A 25,223-nucleotide genomic window follows, 5' to 3' on the forward strand; every position below is an offset into this window, starting at 1 on the left:
CCTACCCTCCCAAATATCTCGAGTCTGAGCTGCCTTCCTTCTCCAGCTATATTCTTCAGTTCTGACATGTTACTCCCTCCTGGGCAGGTCTTCCTCCGAGAATCCTTGGAGCAGACACTGGAGAAGCGGCGAGAGGAGGAGGTTACCCGGGCGGCCATGGTGATCCGGGCCCACATCTTGGGCTACTTGGCACGGTAAGAAGCATTGAGGGGAGAAGGCTTTAAGCTTCACGAGTCCTTATCCAATATAACCAATCAGGTGGGGTAGCCTGGTCCATTGCATTTCCTTAAAATAGAATGGATGGAGGGTTAGTTAGGACCAGGCTAAGGTGAGTCCCAGGTCATTGCCCCTAACTAGTGAAGTCAGGTACCTAGTTAGCTCGACCTTGGCAGAAAGTAGGAAAGGGGGCTCCTAATGTCTCATTTAGAATGATAGTGTGAGGGGACTGTGCTGAGATATTTAAATTGCTTCCCAGGTTCATCTTCCTTGCACACTGAAGACAGAGGCAGCCTGGATGTTGACTTCGGTATTTTGGCTGTTGACAGGGGTCTCATTGGGTCCAGAATGGCCCACTCTCCAGTGTTGACCATATAAGGCAGCTTTGTTTCATGGGTATCTGAGTTCTGGCCACCTCTGCAGACCAGCATGCCACATGCTGCCCCACACTGTTAAATTTCTTGTAGTCCAAAGTTGTCCTGCTGTGTTGAGTATTCCCCCACCCCTTGTAAGAACAGGAGAATTTATAAAACCTCTTTGGGGCCTGTTTACAGCCCGGCTTCCTGCCAAAACTTTTCAAAGCCAGCTTCAGGGATTATGTGTTTATGTTTTTAGCCAAGTTTATGATAAGGCTCTTGCTTTATTTTTTATTGTGATTATTATTGTTTTTTTTTTCTTTTGTTTTGCCCAAAGGGACCTCCTATTCACTCCAGACTCTATAACGAGAGTATCTTACCAAACGAGGTCCATTCTGTTGTCTTATGGCTTTAATGGAAACTCATTTGAGGAGCTCGAAGACTCAATACCTCGACAGTTATTCTGTTGTGCTGTGTCTTTGTTTTCATTTTCAGAAAGCAGTACAGGAAAGTCCTTTATTGTGTGGTGGTGATACAGAAAAATTATAGAGCGTTCCTTCTGAGAAGGAGATTTCTGCATCTGAAAAAAGCAGCCATGGTTTTCCAGAAGCAACTCAGAGGGCAGAGGGCTCGGAGAGTTTACCAACAGCTGCTGCTGGAGAAACGGGAGGAGGAAGAAAAGAGACGACAGGAGGAAGAGGAGAGGAGGAGACGGGAGGAAGAGGAGAGGTATGGCACCTTTCCTGCGTGGATGAAGCGGAAGGACACCTTTCGAGTTTTAGACTCAGTGTCCACCCTTGCCGCAAGAACTCCCAAGCGGTGCTGCCGAGCCTCCTGTTGGAAACTGTAGTTTCTGCTGGCTCAAATGTGAAATTCCTTGGCTGCATTGAAGAGCCTGTTCTGTCTGTATTTTTATCTTATGCACAGAATAAGTATATTGCCAAAGGAAGAAGCCCATCCTTTGTGCTTTTTAGGTTGACCTTAGCAAAGCTTTTTTAATATAATTATCTCTCTCTAACAAGTGGTTCTGAGATTTTTTTTTCCATTGTGTGTGCTTGTTTTCATTGTCTTTTTTTTTTCTTTTTTTTTCTTTACTGTTTTTAGAGAAAGAGAGAAGAGGCAAAGAGAAGCTGAGCTTCGTGCCCAACAGGTAACAGACGGGGTGATAATGTAGCATCTCATTTGTCTGTTTCCTTCCCACTTCAAAGCACTTTGACTCAGGATTTAAAGCTCAAATAAAATGTAAAGGTGTAGGAAGAACGTTAGAGGAGATGTTTACGGTGCAATTTCTAACCCATTACAATTGGGCGAAAATTAGTGAATCACGACAGCATAATTTCTGTAAATCAACATAGCAACTGCATTAGCTTGCTCAGGCTGCCATAACCAACTACCACAGCCCGAGGGGATTAAACAACAGAAGTTGATTTTTCTCACCACTCGAGGGTCTAGAAGTGTCAGATCAAGATGTCAGGAGGTTTGATTTCTTCTGGGGCCTCTCTCCTTAGCTTGCGGGTGGCTACCTTCTTGCTGTGTTATCATGGAGTCTTGCATCTGTGCCTGTGTCCCTGGTGTCCCTCAGTGTGTCCAGTCTTCTCTTACAAGGACACCGGTCAGATTGAATTAGGGCCCCACCTCACGACCTCATTCTAACTTAGTCATCTCTTTAAAGGCTCTATCTCTAAAAACAGACACATCCTGAGCTACTGAGGGTTAAGGCTTTAACATATCTATTGGAGAGGGTTACACTTTAGCCCAAAACGAGATCTCATGCTTCCTTACTGCAAAGGAGTAGCGGTGCTTGTCCTCTGTCACTGACCTCTAACCCTGCCCTCCTCTCCTGTCCAGGAGGAGGCAGAGCGGAAGCGGCAGGAGCTGGAAGCCTTGCAGAGGGGTCAGAGGGAAGCCGACCTCACCCGGGAACTGGAGAAGCAGAAGGAAAACAAACAGGTGGAAGAGATCCTGCGCCTGGAAAAAGAAATCGAGGACCTGCAGCGCATGAAGGAGCGGCAGGAGCTCTCCTTGACCGAGGCCTCCCTGCAGAAGCTGCAGCAACTGCGGGATGAGGAGCTCAAGAGGCTGGAGGACGAAGCGTGCCGAGCCGCCCAGGAGTTCCTGGAGTCGCTCAACTTCGACGAGATCGACGAGTGCGTTCGCAACATCGAGCGCTCGCTGTCGGTGGGGAGCGAGTTTTCGGGCGCGCCGGGTGACCCCGCCGAGAGTGCGAGTGGGGAGAAGCCCACCTTCAACTTCAGCCAGCCCTACCCGGAGGAGGAGGTGGACGAGGGCTTTGAGGCGGATGATGACGCCTTCAAGGATTCACCCAACCCCAGCGAGCACGGCCACTCGGACCAGCGAACAAGTGGCATCCGGACCAGCGACGAGTCCTCGGAGGAGGACCCCTACATGAATGACACGGTGGTGCCCACCAGCCCCAGTGCCGACAGCACCGTCCTGCTGGCCCCCTCGGAGCAGGGCTCCTCCAGCGGGGAGCCCACCTACTGCATGCCCCAGAACAACGGGGGCCTCCCCTCCCCGGAGGGCGACTATGACTATGACCAGGACGACTATGAGGACGGCGCCATCACCTCTGGCAGCAGCGTCACCTTCTCCAACTCCTGTAGTAGCCAGTGGTCCCCAGACTACCGCTGCTCCGTGGGGACCTACAACAGCTCCGGGGCCTACCGCTTTAGTTCTGAAGGGGCGCAGTCCTCGGTGAGTCCCCTCTACCCTGGGGGCCCAGGCTCCCCGACACTGAGGTGGGAGTTGTCCTGAGCCACCCCTCTGTGGCACCACTAATTGGAGGAAGACCCCTGTAAACCATGCAGGGATTTCGAAGTCAGGCTCTTCAAGTTGATCTCAAACCCCTTTCTTTCTCTTCCCAAAAGCAATTGGATTAGTAAATGGCACTTGGATGTGTCTGTGGTCTGCCCAAAGCCTAAGGAAACTGGAGTATTCAGTGGAGCCTGTGGCTCTGTCTGTCACTGCTTTGCAGCCACTGGGGAAATGAGACCTGCCCTGAGTCTGGAGAACTTAGTACAATAGCTTCAGTCCTCACCCAGGGTGTTCTACCTTGTTCTGGTTCTAAGGGAGGAATCATTAAGGGCTTAAACATTCCCTTTCCAGCTTCTTCATTTATTTATCATTTACTTTTATTTTTTTCCCCATTGGCCATGCCTTGACTTTCTAAGACTTAAAGATATTCTTAGCTTGGTAATTGAAAGGGAATTAACTCTTGCATGGTTTGATGGAAACTGCACCTTTAAACAGAGTGCTATTTTTAGAATAGGTCACCTTTGGTTTAAATTGTGTCTGGCATTTTCTGTATCCATGCCAGGGACCATTTGACCTTAAAAGGCAGTGTTTTGTAATCCCTAGTTTTTTGATGAGCCCCCCGCTGTAATGTTTTGAACCGGCATGTTGCTTTTATTTATTTTTCGATGTTGATAGATGCTGGCCATGTTTGTTGCTTGTTCCCTGGTGGTTTTGCTCACCATTGGCTCTCCTCTTGTTGTCCAGTTTGAAGACAGTGAAGAGGATTTTGACTCGAGGTTCGATACAGACGACGAACTTTCTTACCGGCGGGACTCCGTGTACAGCTGTGTCACACTGCCTTACTTCCACAGTTTTCTGTACATGAAAGGTATGACCTGCGTCCCCTGTGGCGCATGGGTTTGGGGTAGAACAATGGAATGCTGGAATTTTGTTTTCACTGAGACTGGCGGAAGGGGTCTGGAATATCCCCCTCCCCGCCCCTTACCTTGTGTTAGGTTCTCCAGGTAGGTACATGGAGGATGCTGTGGTGGTAGGACGCGGGTGACACGGTGACAGCAGGAAGAATGTTGCCTTGATTATCCTCATTTGGTGCAGGGTTAGGACAAAGAACGCAACCACTGTCACCAGTGATGAGAATCACAGTTATACGTTTTGATTGCTATTAAACTTAGAATGTACTGTGTTGGACCTTAATCCTTGAGGACATTGGAGTATATTCATTTCAGAAAGTACGTACGTTTTTAGAAAGGACCCTGTACTCCTACCTCCTTCGTGTTCTTGACCCTGACTTCTGAATCAGTGACAAGAGATCACGAGAAACCCTAATCCTCACCAAGTTCTGGTAGGAGTTTTACATGGTTCAGCAAAGGGGATGGTCGTGTCTCTCGTGTGGCCCTAGATTAGATGAGAAGAGAGTCCAAATCTTGGGGACGGGGCAGGGATAACAGGAACCATTGTCCCCAGATTATTTTCTTCACACTGCAGCCCTTTCTTTTCTCTCCTTTTCCTCTTTTCCCAGAATCAAGTTTGTGTTCTCTGCCCCTTTTCTTCACTTTCTTTCTGTGACTGTCTTTAATTATCTGCTTTTCCTTTTCTTCTTTCCCCATGAAATACTTTTAATTTCTTGTGTTTTCTTTCTCTTTTTCTTCTATACTTGGCCTCTGCTTCTCTCTTTTATCAGCATGTTTTTTTCATGTCTCTTTTGTCCTCAATATTTTTCTGTTATGTTTTTATTACTTTTGTTTGTTTTGTTTTTTACTACTTCTGCTCCCCTTCCTTAATGGTGGCCTAGCTACTAACATCAGTCACTCGCTTTTCAAAGTCCTGCCATTCTCAGCCTGTGATCCCCAAGGTGCTCACGGAAACCACACCAAGTTTTTTTTAGCAGAGATCTGTCTATTGCCTGAAGTCACTGGTTGGTGGAAGTTTTTATAGGGGCCTTATAAGATCAAGGACCAACTGACCTAGCTAGCATTGGATCACTTGACAAAGGGAAACATGTCATCACAAATCAGTACCTAATGATACAATAAGTATCAAGTCATAGCTTTTAAGATTTTCCCATGCATTTCTCAGAATGAATATAAGCTTTCTTTTTTTAATTAATTAATTTGTTTATTTATTTATTTAGTTTTAGCGAGGGGGAAAGGAGAAAGAGAGGAAGAGAAACATCACTGTGTGGTTGCCTCTCACTCAGTCCCCCAACCGGGGACCTGACATGCAACTTAGTCTTGTGCCCTGACTGGGAATCGAACCAGCGACACTTGGCTCGCAGGTTGACGCTCAATCCACCGAGCCACAGCAGCCAGGGCTAATACAAGCTTTTTATTATTAATGTATTTCTCTCCCCCTAATTAATTTTAGTCTCTAAGTTAGCTTTAAATTTTCCTATATCAGTATACTACTTTTATTTATAAAATATGGCATTGATTTCTTCCATAGTTTTCTGATTAAGACAATAAGATTAGAAAAAAGTAAACATACACTCAAAGCATTAAATTTCAACATTCAGGCATTAAAAGCTCAAGAAGGTAAGCAAGTGAATTTTTGGCAAACTCACCTCTTAAAAAATGTTATAGTGTAAATGCATTATTTATCTTTAATAAAGTCCTAAATAAAGAGAAACAATGATACAGAAAATTCAACCACCAGATTATGCTTTATAAGCGTAAATGAGTTTTCGCCAGCCTAATAGCCTAGTCACGGTGCTTGCAGTTGGAAATAACAATGACCAAATTCTCTATACGATGAACTATTGAGAAAGCATCTGGAACTGGAGAGAAGGGGCTCAGAACAATTCCTACTAACAATGTAAGAGCAACAGAATGAATAAACAGGCAGAGGGAGCTCTGGTGATGACTGCTGTCATCAATCCTTGAAACACCTATGAATAACCTCTGTCATTTGAAGACCATAAGATAATAATAGAATAACTTTGTAATACAGTTTTTTCTGGGCCTGTTGGAGAAACCCAGATTAAAGTCACAAATCAAAAAAAAAGTTTCTGATAGTCCTGGGCAGGTTTGCTGTTTGTTAGGAAACAGCTCTGGAGCTTGGCGTGATCACAAAGATTCAACTCGGTGAACAAGCAATGCTTTAGATACAAGAAAAGTATTTTCTTTATACTTACTTTCAATATCCATGTTTAAATGTCCCTTATTACTGGCTGGCAGAAAAAAAGTTACTTGCGGACATTTTATAATAAATTATTGAAGTAGATTATGTTCTTCAGTGGATATATTAAAACATTTTTGAATGATGAGGGTAAAATTTTGCTCTTGAGTGTTCTTGAAAAATCTAGAATACTGAAATAAATTATCCTGCTAGAAAAATATTAGAAACATTTTCTATCTTGTAAAAGATGACATCTTTATATCATTGTTTCCCTGTCTAATTTCACTTAACCAAATAAAAAAGTTGCCCGCTAAATAAATTAGGCTAACTTCTCATTTTTTTTTCAGGTAATTACAATTCGGTTTGGAGTCTTCCTTTGTTTCATATTCTAAGTCATGTACCTCATACATATGAACCATTTTCAGATGATAATTTTTTTGGGGGTGGGTGGGATGTATTTATCCAAAAAAAAGTCTATTTTGTTTTCCTATGTAAGTTAGAGTTTATTGCTAAACTACAGAATCACTGATAGGTCTTGTCTGGTTGACCATATAAGGAAAGAATGTGTAAATTTGACACCATTTTAAACTAATTTCCCTTCTGAGGCATTTGAAAATAAACACACAGAAATGGTTCTCACCCCATGGCCCTTGACTCAGTGCAGGGGTAGAGTGTCAGTTTGATAGAAGGAAGGGACAGCGTTCTTGTATCATCCAACCAAGCCAGTGTGATATCTGTCCAGTGCCTCCTGAGCGCAGGCCAGCAGTGCAATCCTCCTTTACTGAGGAGTGTCTGAGGGCAGTCACCTGAGGCGAAGTTAAGGACGGGCTTAAGACCTCCCACTGATCTTGTCAGCCGATTCGACTGGTTTTTCTTAAACCCTTCCCTGTCTAATCTTGGGGAGAACAGGTGGCTTAATGAACTCCTGGAAGCGCCGTTGGTGTGTCCTCAAGGACGAGACCTTCCTGTGGTTCCGCTCCAAGCAGGAGGCCCTCAAGCAAGGCTGGCTCCACAAAAAAGGCGGGGGCTCCTCCACGCTGTCCAGGAGAAACTGGAAGAAGCGCTGGTTCGTCCTCCGCCAGTCCAAGCTGATGTACTTTGAAAACGACAGTGAAGAGAAGCTCAAGGGCACCGTGGAGGTCCGGACAGCAAAGTAGGTTGATGAACCTTGGATGTGGCCCACGGGGTGGTGCTCTGCGGCGGCTTGGTCGTCTGTCTTGATACCTACAGAGCTATAGCTGGTGCAACTTATCTGAAGCAGTAGACGGCAGCAGGTGTTGAATGAGTGCCAGTCATTCACTTCAGTGGAATGGAGGATTAGGAAGCTGGGGAAGCGACTTCATCTGTGAACCGTTCTCATTCGGTGGTTGCGTTTGGCTCTCGTTCGTAAGATGCAGCTTGGACATGTGACTAGCCCACTGGAGATGGGATTGGTTGTTTACAGGAATCATGGTGTGAATGTTGAACGATTAGTTGAATTTTTTTATCATCCATTTATTGGTCAACATATCACTTTAATTCTTGTACACCCCCAGCTTTGCCAGCAGATTACTAAATTGGGAGCCAGCTGCCAATTTGGAGGTGTTTGGTTTTTTTTTTTTGTTGTTGTTCTGTTTTGTTTTTAGAGATATAATTGACATGTAACATTATATCAGTTTTAGGTGTACAACATAGAAATTTGGTATTTGTATACATTGCAAAATGGTCATCAGCACACAGTTGTACATTTCTTAGGATGAAAACTTTTAAGATTACTTTCTTGGCAGATTTTAAGTATGCAATACAGTATTATTGACTGTGGTCCCCGTGCTGTACGTGGCATCCCTGTGGCTTATTTTATAATGCAGAGTTTGCGCCTTAGACCACTTTCCCCCATTTTTGGTACTTTTTGATCATCCTCCACCTGTGAGATGTTTCTTGAAATGAATCATTTGTCTTCCACCTACGCTGGACGTACAGCCGTCTTCATTCCCAGCAATGAGGGAAACAGAACTGGTCCTGTTCTGTCACCCTCTTGGAGAACCAGAGTTTTTGAGGGCCGACTACTTTCATTGAAAATTAAGGTTTTCAAAAAATTGTTGGAGTTAGGGGCAGCTGGATAACTAGGTAACAAAGCATGAAACTTGTTTGGACATAACCTGTCGCCATACTCCACTCAATTTGAGCAACCACACGTATTCAGAAAACTGGTATAATAAGCTTTGAGAGATGACATTAACTCCTGAAGTCAGGAGACCTGAAAGTGACATGATTCTAATCAGCCAGTATCATCAACTTTAGAAAATTATTTATTAAAAAGTGGAACTTTAAACAAGGAGAGGAAGGTGTTTTGTGTTTTTGCAGGCATTTAGTGCAGTGCAGACAGCAGAGCATTGGACTTTTCCGGGCTGCCTTTGCGGCTGGTTCATTTTAGGAGCCCGTGTTCCACAAGAGTGAGTTTGTGTGGGGGTTGAATCTGAATCCATCAAAAAGTTTTCACAGATGGTAAAGCTCTTCGCCTCACTCAGTCCTCCCTCAGCCCTGTAGACCATGGTGTTCCTCTTTATTCACGCCACGAGAGGGTGGGGCACAAATGCCAGGAGGCTGGAGGGAAGGAGTGGGGAGAAAGAACATGTGAGCCGCGGTGTGCAGTTTCATCAGTGCAGATCGATGTGTGTCCCTTTCGCAACGCACTCACCTGCTTAATAAAGTCCTGTTCTTTGGGTGCTTCATAAAAATTCTAGAGTTAAGGAAATGTAAGCTCTTACTCAGCCATTTCTATCACGATCTCTAGAGGAGGGGCAGTGAGTTGTTACGGTTTCACCACATTTTAAGATTTTTTTACTAAGATTAAGTTTAAGGTATTTTATTTCATGTTTTAAAATGTTTTATTTAGAACATTTCATTCACATGCAAGAGTTAGGTAGAAGAGTGTAATGAAATCTGTGTACTCATTACCCAGCTTTTAGTAGTCACTGCCATGGCCAGCATTTCATTCATAACCTAACTCACTCACACTGCTCCCCTGCAAACTACGCTCTTTAAAGCAAGTCTCTTGCATTGTATAACATCATCTGTTAATATTTCTGTATGCACTTAAAGATTCAGACTCTTCTTAATAATAGTCACAATATTATTGTAACATTTAAAAAATAACATTACAGTTCCCCAGCTGCCCTATAAATGAAGGTGATGGTGCTCTTGTTGGTTTGGGTAGGTCTATTTCTTCACATCAGAAACCCAATAAGGTTTATAATTTTTAGTCAGTGGACAGATCTCAAGTCCCTCAATTAGTAAGTCCCCCCTCCGTCTTTTCTTTCCCTTACTATCTGTTATTGAAGATGATGCCTCATTTATCCTGTAGTTTCCAGACTACATTTATTGTTTACCATGGTCCCGATAACATCCTCACACCCCCATCTTTAAGGAAGCTTTCTACGAATCCAAGCCTCTTGCTCCCACCTGTATTTTCTGACCGTTGCCCGAGATTCAGGACCCCGGCCTTCCAGCCAGATCAGTCTTGTCCCTTCAACACACAAGGTTGCTGACTGAGTTTCTGGGAGGCAAGGTGGCTAATCCAGGATGACCTGGTCTGGACAGTTTTACCTGGGGGTTATCCTCCTGCTCCCGAGGCTCTTGCCAGGAGCTTGGCTGGTCCCTCCCCATTGCACACCTCTCCTGCTACTCACAGAAGGTGTCCCAGACCACTCTTGTCAAGTCTCACTTCTTGATTTTTTGTTTGTTTAACATTTTTTCTCATCTCAGTGAGTCCATAAGGTTATACATTTATTTTTTCTAACCAGTTAGACTATTTAGTTTTGTAGATGTAAAATAAATATTTTACTGGGAACAGTTATACTATTACAGTTGTCAAAGCAAGCAGGCATTTTCCCCAAGATCCTTCATCGGTGGATAATATGGTACCCTCTCTGGGCCAGTCCTAACTGGTGTTTTATCTGGATGTTGTTAACCCAGTCCACCAAGTTTAAACCTGTACTTGTTTAGGGAGTGTTATGATGGGAGTAAGATAATAGTGAGATCCAGACTCACCCCATTCCTGCTCTTCACCCCACAGCCCCCAAAGGGAACAATGTGCCTATATCAGGTTGAGTACAGGAAAGGTGTTGGCCAAGGCCTTAGGCTGTGGTGGGAAGCTGTGATGAACTAGGAAAGAACTCTGGTCAGACACCCGTTTGGGGGTCCTTCCATTGAAGAGCTGTGAGAAGAACCACAGGAAGTGTAGATAGGCAGGAGTGGGGGCTGCTGCCTAAGCCTCCTGCGGCCTGAGCAGGGCCAGGCCTTGTGTAGGCCAGTGTGAGAAGAGAGGGGCCCCTCCCTAGAGAAGTCAGGGAAACTTGTTCCCTTGGCCAGGCCAGCAGTCCCCATCTCTTGGCAGGAGAGGGGAGTCTGGCTCTCCCTAGAGGCTGCTTCGGTCTTCATCATTTCTTTAAAAAACAGGCTGACGTAGGTATCTGATGTTTCAGTTAGTTTCAACTCAATCATCAGGGGGGTGAAATTGTTTTTCTCACTTATCGTCAAGAATCCTGTGTTCCTGATATGCTTTGGTGCTTTTTCCCCCAGAGAGATCATCGATAACACCAGCAAAGAGAACGGGATTGACATCATTATGGCTGATAGGACCTTCCACCTGATCGCCGAGTCCCCAGAAGATGCCAGGTGAGGCACTGTGCCGTCGACCTCAGCATGACTGCGCCCTCACTCCTGCGCAGGCCTGGGCATCACCCAGATCACCGCTTGCTTACCCCGCAGGCTCAGAAAAGATTTCAATTGATTTTTTAGTTGGATGGCTAAAGAGCTGTGAGTTACAAGAAATTGATGTTCTTGTCCCATGGGGAATTCTCCATTTGGCACATCTGTCCACGGACAGCACACAGTTCAGGATTTCCAGCTTCACGTGCCACCTACCAGACCCCTTGTCACCCCTGCTCCGGCCTGTATTGTCACCTGCAGTGTATGTAAACTGTGCAGCTACACACAGCCGAAAGCCCACCCTCCAGAAGCTTCTGAGCTTTGAAAGGGAACAGCTTGTGTTTGCTGAAGGATTGAAAAGGCAGGAGCATTAAGCACTGGCTCTTCAAACACAGGAAAGTGCTGTGACATTTGGAAGGTGTTTAAGGCCTTGCTATTGAAGAATTCAACAGGGCAGAAGAGATGGTTAACACTTAGAGAACTTACTGTATTTCAGGCCACGTTCTGAAGTGCTTCCCACTGCTCTGAGTCTGTAGGTTTATGTGGGTGGTCCCTGCCACCCACTCTCAGCAACACCAGTGAATACCTTCCAGTCTATGTGCATGACACCCTTCGGTCTACATGCTTTGCTTTTCAGCTAAGGAATCATGAGAATCTTCTAGCACGTTTTCAGGGCCTTTTGTTACCCCTGCCCTTTGAATGTTGCTGAGTGGACACAGTTCCATGGTAAGCAGCATTAAGGGCAAAGAAAACAATTCTTTCCATGGGAACAACCTGCAGCCCTGCTGAGATCCATAAATTATGGCACAAACTGGAAAAACAAGCAAACCTGGAATTATAGCCCCATCATTCTGTCTAGGACTCCTAGAGACTATGTGTTATTTATTTTTATTTTTATTTTTTTGGCCCAGGGAATGCCACAGCTTTTTAGCTGAATTACAGGCTCAGCATTTGGCAGCTGCCCTGTGTGTTTTGTGCCATAACGAACCTGCTAAATTTAACATTAGGAATATTTTAGCCAAGGACTTTTTCCCCTGACCAGTGGAATGTATGTTTAAAAATTTCTTTTCAGATCTAAGTTATTCTGTACAGACTGAAAGCATAACAAATTATGTGTGTGTGTGTGTGTGTGTGTGCATGTATATGATCTCTGTGGCCTATATCTTGCATGTATATGTTTTTAGTGTTTAACTGGGAATATTTTTGAGCTTTCACATAAAGCGAGGACTGAAGTCTTGCCTTTAGGTTAACCAGAGTTAGTGAAGCAAATTCATGTTAGAAGTTTCCCTGGTCTCCATCAGCGTCTGTGTGTGTAGAGTATTTTCAAGCTCATGGTCACTTTTTTCTCCTTCTGGAATCACAGGAGATAGATTTTAGTGCTTGCTGGAAATAACTTACATGGCTATTTTTAAATATCCATGTGTATTAAGTACTTTCTCCTCTGCCTTATGTAGTGGGAGTATGTATATTGTGTCTTTTTTTACATTCAGTTATATTAAACTCACGTGTACAGCGTGGTGGTTAGACAATAGTGCTTTACAAAGCGGTCCCCTGATATTTCTAGTACTGTTCGCCCCCTACAGGAGGAGGGTGTCCTAGCACCTCTCACATTTTGTAGTTGCCTAATGAACACTGGATGGATAGATGGACAGATGGATTATTCAAGATGATTTTCCTCAAGCAGATATTGATTTCCTAGTTAAATCATGCCTTTTGTTCTGCTTGATTTTTCTGGGGTTGACATGTTTTGAGTTCTCTGATCAAAATAGGTTTCCATTTCCTACTTCAAGTGATTGTTTTCTATTTCCAGTTTTCCTGTGGGTTTATTCACTTTAATAGATATCCTTCCAGGTGGTTGGAAAGCCCATCCTGGCAATGAGTAGGGAAAAGAGACTTCAAGTTGCCATTCTGAGAAGGTAGTCCTATATTATTGGCTTTCTTACCTTGCAATTTACTTTTCAAAAATGAAAAGGCACTTAATATTCCTGAGTTTTAAGTAATATCTCCAATAAAGATTTTTGGGTGAGTATTTTGGGTAGAACTGAGGATTTCATTTTTCCTGCCAGTTCCTTCAGGAACTCATTATCATTATTAAATGCCTATAAAGGTCTGTGGACTTGGAGGAAAGGTCTTCCAATGATCTGAAATTGCAACAGATGGTACTTAAGGTACCCTGGGTGTTTCTTTTAACTTTGCTCCGTGGTAGTAAGAAACCCACATTTACCCCTGATGTGTAGACAAAGTAAAAGCAAAGTCAGTCAGCAGAAGGGTCCTTTCCTCTGGAGAAGGGCATTCCTGTTTTGCAAACCAGAGATTGGCCCCTGCTGACAGTTGCTCTCTCCTTCCCGCAGCCAGTGGTTCAGCGTGCTGAGTCAGGTCCACGCATCCACGGACCAGGAAATTCGGGAGATGCATGATGAGCAGGCAAACCCACAAAACGCTGTGGTATGTGAGCCGCCGGGGGGTTGGGGGGTGGTCCTGAGGAGGCGGGGAGCTGGACATTTCTAGATAATCTCTTTATTTTTTTAAGTACCAGTGTAATAAAGAGAAAAAGAGGAATATTTTAGTTAAAAATCATACAGAAAAACAGAATAAATGATAGAAGTAGCAATATGTTGCAATTCTCCTGCCTCAAACTATTAAAAGAACAAAAAAACCCTCCAGTTTTACCAAATCATGGGAGCACATTACACTTTCTTTAAAGGATTTAGTGAATTCTAAATTGTGTTCTGTCTATCCAAGACACACATACAGAGCCATAAAAATTATATTTTAGGAGTACAGTTTTATTTTCTCATAAGAAAAACTTAATACCAAAGTTTCTTTGCAGAATAAGTATAAAATGTAATGACAGATCATAGTTGAAATGAGAACATTTGTACTATTGAAAGAAGTTTATAAACACTCTTCACAGAAGCTGTTTTAAGAAAAAGACAGAAAGATTAATTTACAATTTTTTAAAATGAGTGAACTGTAGATACTGCCCTGTCTGGAGGCCATCTGCATTCACTGAACACCTTTCTTAGATAACTTAGTTTACAGTTAACACAAACAGGAGCTTTTTTGTTTGCCTGTTTAGAGGGCTGTGATCTGGGAATATTAAGATAATGCACATGGTACTTGAATGGTTCTCATGCTCTCTGCTTTTGCTCCGTTCCAGGGCACTTTGGATGTGGGGCTGATAGATTCCGTGTGCGCCTCCGACAGCCCTGACAGGTGAGCACAGACGTGACTCTTGACAAAAGTAGTTAGTTGCCTGTGTGTGCTCACAGTTCTCTCTGCTTCTGACCACTTTCAGCCACATGTTCCCGCCCACTCAACCTCAGTAATCCAGAGTCTTTGTTCTTGGTACCCAGTTTTACATCACCCAGAAGTTTTTCTCTCTGGGTCTCTTTGGAGTGCTAGGGAAACAGTAGAAACCTAATTTAGACAGTCAATTAAAAAAATAAAAAACACATGCCACAGAAATAGTCTTTATTTGGATACAGCACAAATTCAGGATTCATTCAGGAGGAAAATGCCTGTTTGGGAAAAGAGTATTTTAGCACAGTATTCCAGAAAGGGTGCAGTTCCCCTTCCTAAACTTAATAATGAATTCAAAAATTTTGATCGCAATTTATATGTAGAGACTTAATAAATTAAACCACATACATTTATTTTTCTTGATATTTCTACCTTATCTGTGCCCTTAATGTAGCATGCTTTGGGTGCTTTTGAAAGCAAATCATCTTCGGAGGTAGTCTTGGAAGTCTTTGTCCTCAGTTACCTTTGTCTTTTTTGTCTCTTATTTTTCTTTGCTGCTTGTGAATTGTGAGTGAGAATCAATTGGCTCCTATCTTCAGTAACAGCTTTAGAAAGTGAATAGAAATGTATTCAAATAGAAATGCTACCAGGCAGCATTAGAGTGTTGGAGTCTCCATCACCACACTGTTGATGAAGGCTCCACTGGACCACTGACCGGTCTTTGTTTTTGGCAGTCACCCTGCACCTTCTTATACCTCGCTGAGGAACTTTTAACACGTGTGTGTTAGGTCAGTAACCAAAGCCCAGATTCTCATTCTGATGGTCATGTTCCTACGTCATCTGTGTCTTTCTCTTGCTGACCCCTCACTCCATCAGGCTGGGCATCTGATGAACCATGCTTAGAAAGTTCCGTCTCTGCTCAGACATTCTTTTCCTCAACGACCCGCCTTTCTCCAGTCCCAACTAGAGGAAAATCTTTATTTTTTAGGAGCACCTGTCTTTTTCTGTTCACTAACTGCACTCTTGTTAGTTTTCCTTTTCCTTGAACTTCTGCTGCACTTAACTCCAATGACCTTATAAGAGATTGCTCAGTCAGTAACTTAAGGGTTAGATAGAGGAATTAGTGTGACCACAGGCCTATGAGAGGCTCAGGGCATTGAGGGAAAGAAAGTAAATTTCCATTATTATGTTATCCCTGACTGGGAAATGAGCCCTCGATTGCTTTGAAAACATGGGCCCAGATGGGTTTTTGTACCAGGCATAATCAAGTGTATAAGACATTCCGTTTACACCTATTTACTGATCTTCTATTCCTGGTGTCTTACATTTCATTACCGATTCACAACAATATTATCCAAGGCAGTCCCCAGAGGCAGGAAGAAATTTACTTTGGAGAGGCATCAAAACAAAAATTTTCCCCTATGGTCACCTTATTTTGCCTTCCCGAATGGAGTTTCATATGGAAAGTTTTGCATGAAGAAATGTTTTCCCTTCCAGGGCCTTCAATATGTGTCGTTCCAAGTTTAAAGGTTAATAGTGCGTAAAATAAATCCTGCAGAAATGAGCAAGATTTACCGTCCTTACCGTAAAATACAAATAAGCATGGCCATTTTTTTCCCCCATGACCCGTAAGCCCAGAGAAAGGCCTTCAGTCTTGGTTCAAGAGGAAGTGATGCTCACAGTTAGAGCTAAGAGGCACTGCTTCCTTCTCGCCCTGTCGCTCAGGCCCAACTCGTTCGTGATCATCACGGCCAACCGGGTTCTCCACTGCAACGCCGACACGCCGGAGGAGATGCATCACTGGATAACGCTGCTGCAGCGGTCCAAGGGCGACACCAGGGTAGAGGGCCAGGAGTTCATCGTGCGAGGTGACTGCCATCAGCGCTTTCCTTCTTCATTCGCATGGGTGTCTGTAGTGTTTCTGTTTTGAGCAGCTTTTCCAAGTCATTTTGACTCCTAAAGTGGCTAAAAATATGAAATAAGAAACGATCGTGGTCATTTGTAGCAAATCTGTAGGAATACGACCCATGCAGATCCTTACCTGGTATGTGGTGTTTCTCTTCATAGTTTTCAATTTACACTTGAGTCTTTCTTCCAGGGTGGCTGCACAAAGAAGTCAAGAACAGCCCGAAGATGTCTTCACTGAAGCTGAAAAAGCGGTGGTTTGTGCTCACCCACAACTCTTTGGACTACTACAAGAGCTCGGAGAAGAACGCTCTGAAACTGGGCACCCTGGTGCTCAATAGCCTCTGCTCAGTCGTCCCTCCGGATGAGAAGGTTTTCAAAGAGACAGGTAACCGGGGCCATGTGCGCAGGGCGAGCTGGGCCCGAGCAGTGCACACCAAACCCCAGGAGTTCTGGGTCTGCTCGGAGAGAGGGATGAGAGTCCTACTGAGCACGCGCACTGTTTCCTCAAAGAGAAGCTCTTTCTGGCTGATTTATCTTCTGAGGCCGTGTGTATGAACACTGAGCATTTAAACTGTAACAGTGATTTTTCAACCACTGTGCTGCAAGAATTTATAAAACATGCAATACCTAACTAGTCAAGGGCACTGACCTCTTTTCCCTTAGATTATCAAATTTCAAAATGACAACAGCCAACACAACAATAGTTGTTCAGTGTGAATGAATCAAAATTATACCCTTTTTTGTGTGTGTGTTAGATTGGCAAAAGATATATTTTTTGCTGTGCTGCAGAATATTAGTAATTAGCTTCCTAAAAGTGAGGAAGGGTCTTCTAAGACAGTAACGTAAACAGACAAAGGTTATCCTATCGGAAGCTTTATTTTTATGTGCTTGTGTTTCATCCTTTTTATCATTGTACCGTAAGAGTCATAACGCAGTCTAAAAAAGGTAAATCCTGTCAGTGAACATAACTTAAGTAAAATAGGATGTAAGCTTAGTTCTTTTTCTTTTCAGCATTATTAAAAATGTCTGCTTATTTTTATTTTTGCTGCTAGTTGTGATTTTGTGCTATTTTAATTATAGCTGTTCCATTCAAACTTATTTGTATGTTTTTAATAGTTACTCTGTTCCAAATTGCAGCTGGTTTTGAACAGACTGCTTGCTTAGGATACGTGTTTTCAAGGGAGAGTCTAAGGAAGCAAGAGGAGAAACAGGAGGGGAGAAGGAGAAAGCTGTGGGCAGAATTTTCCCTCTAGTCCCAGAACCTTGAAAGGGACTTGAGTTTACACCTGTTTTCCTTCAAGAGCAAATGTTACAGTTTATATGTTAATTCTGGGCTTATTATTTTATACTTGTCTCCCTCTCTAAACTGTCAAATCCTCATGTCTCTCAGATACCTAGGTAGCCAGTGCCGAGCAAGGCACATGTGCGAATTCAGCTAGTATTTACTGAATTAAGTAATTAAAGGGACTCAGGTGGAAATGACTTAGGCTCCTAATGGTGTTGGATTCCTGGGACTCTGGTACAAGAGTGTTGCATTGGTCACAGAGGTTAAGCTGATGTGTCTGTTACAGGCTACTGGAACGTCACTGTGTATGGACGCAAACACTGCTATCGGCTCTACACCAAGCTGCTCAATGAAGCCACCAGATGGTCCAGTGCCATCCAAAATGTGACCGACACCAAGGCCCCCATCGACACCCCCACCCAGCAGCTGATTCAAGACATCAAGGTAAGGTGGATCCGAGCTCATCATAGTAGCTTGTAGGTTCTCACCCTTGGAACATCGAGATGTCAACATTAGTCAGGCTCCATTGTTATTCTATAATTAAAACTAACTCTTGGTAAATTTTTTGTTTGCATATCCCTGCTTTTAGGACTCCTTCAGTGTGAGATTTTAGGTGAAATTTTATGCTGCAATACTTTATCTCTAGTGAGGTGTTTGATGCTGCTGCTGAGGCAGACCTGATGGTTGGGGGTCCGTAGGCAGAGGGATGATCGTCTTATGGTTCAGAGTGAGGTTACCCATCACAGGGACAGGGTGTGAATTGCGTTGGGGATGATATGCTATGCCAAAGATTTGACCTCACCTCTGGGTTGGGGACCTTCTAGGAATAACACAGTAATTCTACTCTGTGTTACCGATACACAGTTTCTAGACCACTCAAGTGGCTTCACAGAGAGCCCAGATAGGTCTAGAAGACTTGGGATCTGTCTCAAGGGCCTCCAAACTCACAAAAGCTTCTGTCTCTGAAGCAACATTGATGGTATTAAAATGTAACTTCCTGCTTATAAAGATAAGTTGCTCAGTGTGTGTGTCGAATGGATGTACATGTAAGTAGTTGGTGATTACACACCCATTTTCCAGGTGGGAAAATAGGCGTGGAGTGTTCAGGTTGCATTGCTCATATAGCTGGCCAGTCCCTGGTGCAGAACCAGGTCAAAGGAATTACGTTTACTGCTGTTTCCTGCATGTATCCCATAGAGCCAGATTGCCGATGCAAAGGAAAGAGGGGGAGCTGATTCCAGAATGATAGTGAGACAGGTATTCATTGATGGACATCAAAGGCAAATTACACCTTTGTAAAGGTGGGAAAGGGCCTTATCTGTCAGTGGTATGGAATTTCTTGCCAAATTCAAGTTCGCCTCTTGATGCCAAAGTTATATGTTTTCTGAGTGTTTGAAGCTAAATTTCACCGAGTGAGTTATTCTCTAAGACTTTGCAGCATTTTCTGTGGAACCTAGGATGCTGAATACTCAAAATTTTATTACTGGCCTTTATTTTTAGGCTTTTGAGATAGGAATAAAAAATGCCCATAACAGCTGAACTTTGTTTTCAATGCTATTATGTATTCTTACATTCTCTAATTAATTTGAGATCAGACATCAAAAGAGTAATAGAATTTTCCAAATATTAAAAAGGCTTTTTAAGAAATTAAACATTTTCCCCTAATTAAGTCCATACAATTTTAAAGTAATTAAAGGTTTTTTCCTACTTTTAAACCAGGTGTTATTGAAAAAGTTTCATAGTGGAAATGAAATTACCAGGATAGAATGATTCATTGCCTCTCCAGTTCTTCTGTTTATATAACATTATAAAAGGAACTGGCTTTTTCACATCCCATATTAACATTTTAGGAATATAAATACACGATGAATTTCTGTGCGAGAATCTCTTAAGTTTTAGGAGTGAATGAAAAGGCAGGCACATGGAAAGACAGTTCACTCTACCATAGCTTTCAGGTATAGAGAGAATACAAAAGACAAAACTAGCAAATGCATCTCAAATGAATTATAGATAAAGATTCATGGCTTGGCTAAATGATTGATGGCTAAATAATTAGCAAGAGAACTTTAAATATATGCATGTGAAATGAAGAGAAAGAGCTATGTAAGAACAGCATGTAATTGTGATTTGTTTTCAGATGCAGATTGTGGGTTTCTTGTGTTTGAAATTATTAATGTGGGATTTCCACCACCATTCCTAGGTTTGTTGGATGATTTAGACTTTTGAAAAGTAGTCATGTGTAGGAGAACACAGATGCAAATAGGTTTTTTACCGTACGGTTGCTTGCTTTCTGTAATGGCTCCTTTATTTTCAAGGAGAACTGCCTGAACTTGGACGTGGTGGAGCAGATTTACAAGCGAAACCCCATCCTCCGCCACACCCACCACCCCCTGCACTCCCCGCTCCTGCCCCTGCCCTACGGAGACATCAATCTCAACCGTGAGTTCCCCATTCCATGCGGACACCGCACTGCGTTTGTTCTCCCTGTTAACTAGCTCTGGTATATTAATTAGCACTTGTTGGTTTAGTGATGCAGGCATTGTTGTACTAACGAAAAAACTTTAAAGGGAGTCAGAAAATGCCAGTTCTCTCGGGCACTCAGTGACCTCAACATCCTAGGGAGCAGGTCCTGAACAGCCTTGGATTCCAATTATGGAAGCGGTTGGCAATGGGCCGGCATTTTAAGTAAGAATTTTGTACGGTAAAATAGTTGACTTCCAAAACCGTGGATTACATGGACAGTTATAAATTACATAATATATTTTGCCCCGCTGTGTTTTGACAGCTTTTTCCAGCTGATTCAGAAGCACGGGGACTGTGGTGGGCACTGTGTCATGAAGTAACCGTCGGCCCTGTGCCTTTGAACCCCTGTGTGACTTGTGTCGGTTTGCTTTTCCTAGTGCTCAAGGACAAAGGCTACACCACCCTTCAGGATGAAGCCATCAAGATCTTCAATTCCCTCCAGCAGCTGGAGTCCATGTCGGACCCCATCCCCATAATCCAGGGCATTCTGCAGACGGGGCATGACCTGCGCCCTCTGCGGGACGAGCTGTACTGCCAGCTCATCAAGCAAACCAACAAGGTGCCGCAGCCGGGCAGCGCGGGCAACCTGTGCAGCTGGCAGATCCTCACCTGCTTGAGCTGCACTTTCCTGCCTAGTCGGGGGATCCTCAAGTACCTCAAGTTCCACCTGAAAAGGTATGAGCCGAGGACGAGTAACAAATGCTTTCACTTACACGTGGAATCCGAACAACAAAATAAACGAACAAACAGATCAGAGACGACAAACTCATCAACACAGGGAACAATCTGACATTTGCCAGAGGGCAGGGGGTTGGGGGGCTGAGTGACAAAGGCGAAGGGATTGAGAGGTACAGCTGGGTGGTTACAGAATAGTGACAAGATATAAAGCACAACATAGGGAATGTAGTTAGTAATACTGTAGTAACTGTATGGGGCCAGGTGGGCCCTTGACTTGTGGGGGGGCGGGGATCTTTGTAAGGTATATGAAGAGCTAACCACTATGCTGCACGCCTGAAGCTAATGTGATACTGATGTGCACTATAATTTTAAAAAATTTATATACACTTTGTTTAATTAAGGGATGGCCTGGCAGAGCTGTTCACACAGGTAGTGCGATGGATTGTAGTTGAGATGAGAGGATCCCAACTACAAGACACCTCCTGCGGGTCCGGGGCTCCGGGTCGGACTCTGCCGATCACTTCAGTAAGCTTGAGCGCAGACATCGTTTTTCTCGCTAAGCTACATGAGGCTGTTGCAGGGGCCAGGTCACTTTCAGTGACGCCTAACCCCTTGGATACATTTAATTACTACAACTGCATATACATAGAAAACCCCCAAAACTTAGATACTTACTCCAGATAAAACAGGAGTGGAAACAGTCTACTAATTAAGTATGGAAAAACTATTTTCATGTGACAGTACAAGGCAGAGACTCTTTCAAGTGTAACAGCACCACAGAAGGCAAAGTTCCTCCCAGTCAAACATTGGCTTGGTTACTTGTATGTAAACTAAACCTGCACAGGCTAAACTGGGCTCCTGCTGGGAAGTGGCTGGTGTCTGCCACATTTGCCACCTCACAGCAGCCCGGCTGAGCCAGCCGTCCTCGGTCTAGCAATTAACGGGTTAGTGTTTTTCTCCTAGGATACGGGAACAGTTTCCAGGAACCGAGATGGAAAAATACGCCCTCTTCATTTATGAATCTCTTAAGAAAACCAAATGCAGAGAGTTTGTGCCTTCCCACGACGAAATCAAAGCTCTGATCCACAGGCAAGAGATGACGTCCATGGTGTATTGCCACGGCGGAGGCTCCTGCAAGATCACCATTAACTCCCACACCACAGCCGGGGAGGTGAGGGGGCGGCCCTGCGTCGCATTCCGCTTGCTTCTGCCTCGTGCCTGTTTGCTTAAGGCAGGAAAGTTGTACGCTCTAGTCGGTTCTCATGCTCAGTTGGGATTTGCATAGTGCGGCTGGTCAGTAACCACAGAAACAAGCATAGCCTGCAACCGCTACATGTTTAAAGAGATAAAGTTATATGTTAAAGATGAGTAGAGACACCAAGTCAAAGTTGGGCGAAAACACCTGAGACAGTCCCAGTTCTGCTAATTGGAGGAGGAGTTGAGTATCTCACAGAGTTTGCAGCCCTGGCTCAGGCTGCCCACTGTGGCAAGGCTGTCTCTCCACCACGCTCCTGCAGTAAGGTGTTTGTATTTGCCACACAAATATCTGGAGTGTTGGGTCAGATGTGTGCCTTTTCTCTTCTAAAATTTGAACTTGGTATTCTAAAACCAACTGGCTAAAAGAAGTAGAGCGATAAAACCCAAAAAACTTCTTGTGTGGAAGAAACATCGGTAGAGGTCAGTGTTGTTCCTGGGAGTTCATGTATTTATCAGATGGAAACTCGGGCCTTCAGATTTTATGCCCTTTTCCTCCTTGTATGGGTTTGCAAGACACTGGCCCAACATCTGCCCCTACCTGTGTTCCTTTTGGCAAGAAGCAGATAAAACTGGTTTCAAGAGAACAGAAGAGAAAAGGCACTTTGAAATTCTGGGTGACCACACATGACAGTTTTTAGGAGGCTGTTCGGACCCTCCCTTTTGCTGGCAGATGAAGGCACATTCTGGAACCACACAGTTAAAACCATAGCTCTGGCTGCTAAAGAGCTCGTGGTGTGTCTTCCAGGTGGTGGAGAAGCTGATCAGAGGGCTGGCCATGGAGGACAGCAGGAACATGTTTGCCTTGTTTGAGTCCAACGGACACGTTGACAAAGCCATTGAGAGCCGGACCATCGTAGCTGATGTGCTAGCCAAGTTTGAAAAGTAAGTTCCTTCTCCCTCGAGTGACGGCCAAGTCAGTAAGTAAAAGCAATTAGGAGCAAGAGTTGAGGGTTTGAAATTCCTTGTTCAGCTTCCGTGTGCATTGGAGTTTATCTTATTTTACCTGTGTTGAAGCTTATTTAATTTTTCACCTCCGTTGGCTGATTTTTTGATTCGTAGATAAAGCCACTGTCTCAGATATGACTCAGTTTGTCATTGTTCCTTTACCCCATTCTTTCATCCCCCACTTGTACTCATTACTTAGGGATTTTCTGATACGTAGGTTTCCGTGTGTCCATTAGCTCTGAAACAGGGCTAGGAGATGCAAGCCAACTTAGAAACTATCTGTTAGAAGCCTAATTTTGATCTATGACTATTCTATCCCCTTAGTAAGCCCAAAAGACACTCCTGCTTAATATAAACACGGCTTCCATGTCAATTTTTATAAATACTGTAGTTTACTAGAGGGTTGGGAATCAAGAGCTAGCCTTTGCTTTCTATGGATTCAGCATAATGCTCAGCTAGTGCGTACTAATTAGACTGGGGCACTGGGGAAATACTTGTTAGCACAGTTTAATTGAAGGCCGCCTCTTTGTTGTGTTAAAGTGAGACCTGGTTGAAAGCATGGCTTCCACCTCTGGTTAAGTGCAATTCACCGGGGACTCGGATAAGCCTCATTCTTCTGTTTTCTTGATCTTCTCCATCCCCATCTCCACCCACTCAGTTATCTGAGCGTGGACAGAACGTCCTTACAGAAAATAAGCCATATAAAGTCAGCTCCCTGTTGGCACCTAAGGCCCATCTCGTGTTGCTTTCTGAGTGTCTCTTGACTTGTATCTATAGGCTGGCTGCCACCTCAGAGGTGGGCGACCTGCCCTGGAAATTCTACTTCAAGCTTTACTGCTTCCTGGACACAGACAACGTGCCAAAAGACAGCGTGGAATTTGCATTTATGTTTGAACAGGTAAAAGGGACTTTTAGAATCGATTCCTTTATCAGAGAAAGCAAGGGTAAAACCCATTAAATACTTGCTGTCAGTTTTAGTCCTGAGAGATTATACCGAGCAGTCGGTTTCCCAGCCATGGATGGGGTCAGCTGCTCGCATTCATTTGTAGAATAAAACTCATGCACATTTTATGAACTCCTGTGCCAGGAACTGTTCTAGCTGGGCAGAGAGAGAAACAGGGAATAAAGCATACACATTGGATGGTCTCTGTGGTAGAGAGAAATTTAAAGCAGCGACGCAGAGTCAGAGGACCATTTTCAGGGAAATCCTGGTGGAGGAAGGGAGTGAGCCAGGCAGGCCTCCTGTGTCTGCCCCTGAAGCTGTTGCCCACCCCCTTTCAGGCCCATGAAGCTGTTACCCATGGCCACTACCCGGCCCCCGAAGAAAACCTCCAGGTCCTCGCGGCCCTGCGGCTGCAGTACCTACAAGGGGACTATTCGCTGCACGCCACCGCCCCGCCCCTCGAAGAGGTTTACTCCGTGCAGAGACTCAAGGCTCGCATCAGCCAGTCAACCAAAACCTTCACCCCATGTGAGCGGCTGGAGAAGAGGCGGACGAGCTTCCTGGAGGGGACACTGAGGCGGAGCTTACGGACGGGCTCCGTGGTTCGGCAAAAGGCCGAGGAAGAGCAGATGTTGGACATGTGGATCAAGGAAGAAGTGTCTTCTGCTCGAGCCAGTATCATCGACAAGTGGAAGAAATTTCAGGGAATGAGCCAGGAGCAGGCCATGGCCAAGTACATGGCCTTGATCAAGGAGTGGCCTGGTTACGGGTCGACGCTTTTTGACGTGGAGGTGAGAACTGCTGAGCGATGTGGGTGGGCAGGCTGCTGCTTCAGGGACAGGTTGTGTCCAAGAACAGAAGTCAGTGCGACCGTGGAGGGAGGATGGGACTGAGCACTGCTCCCTTTTACCCTTATTGTTAGAGCCCCCCAAATTTTACCCTTAACAGACCCACCCTCCCCAACAAAGGTTTTTTTCCCTTCTTTATAGTAAGTGCTTTTTTAATCTTAGGAGTGAGTGAAAAATTAAGATGTCAGCTCTTCTGGAGTAACTTCTTTCTTACAGAAATTACAGACCCAATAAAAAGTACTGTTAAAAATCTGCATTTAAAAAAATTCTAGTACTATGTACACAAAATTAGAAACTTTGGATATATAGTAGTCCCTTTCTATGTCATGGTTCACTTATCGCAGCCTCACTGTATTGCGGGATTTTAAAAATATTATATTTAATTATTTATCGCGGATTTTTCACTATATCGCGAGGTTTTGCAGTACTGTATACGTATGTTG

The 25,223-nt window shown here is 44.1% G+C and overlaps 1 protein-coding gene across 1 annotated transcript in view; it reads left to right on the top strand.

Annotated features, from left to right (window-relative positions):
- The window catches only part of MYO10 (myosin X), a 200,776-nt gene that overhangs the window by 170,760 nt on the left and 4,793 nt on the right, over positions 1-25,223 (top strand). Inside the window, exons 22-39 of the mRNA XM_090276208.1 lie at positions 88-194; positions 1,068-1,301; positions 1,677-1,722; positions 2,421-3,287; positions 4,092-4,215; positions 7,371-7,614; positions 11,022-11,117; positions 13,502-13,595; positions 14,311-14,366; positions 16,119-16,261; positions 16,492-16,686; positions 17,873-18,030; positions 19,902-20,025; positions 20,487-20,784; positions 21,751-21,958; positions 22,790-22,926; positions 23,767-23,887; positions 24,271-24,723. Coding sequence (XP_090132334.1) covers positions 88-194; positions 1,068-1,301; positions 1,677-1,722; positions 2,421-3,287; positions 4,092-4,215; positions 7,371-7,614; positions 11,022-11,117; positions 13,502-13,595; positions 14,311-14,366; positions 16,119-16,261; positions 16,492-16,686; positions 17,873-18,030; positions 19,902-20,025; positions 20,487-20,784; positions 21,751-21,958; positions 22,790-22,926; positions 23,767-23,887; positions 24,271-24,723 — 3,705 coding nt within the window. The remainder of the gene's footprint in view (positions 1-87; positions 195-1,067; positions 1,302-1,676; positions 1,723-2,420; positions 3,288-4,091; positions 4,216-7,370; positions 7,615-11,021; positions 11,118-13,501; positions 13,596-14,310; positions 14,367-16,118; positions 16,262-16,491; positions 16,687-17,872; positions 18,031-19,901; positions 20,026-20,486; positions 20,785-21,750; positions 21,959-22,789; positions 22,927-23,766; positions 23,888-24,270; positions 24,724-25,223) is intronic.

This window comes from Furipterus horrens, unplaced genomic scaffold (genome assembly GCF_987537825.1).
Source record: "Furipterus horrens unplaced genomic scaffold, mFurHor1.1.pri manual_scaffold_5, whole genome shotgun sequence".
NCBI classification, from domain to species: domain Eukaryota; kingdom Metazoa; phylum Chordata; class Mammalia; order Chiroptera; family Furipteridae; genus Furipterus; species Furipterus horrens.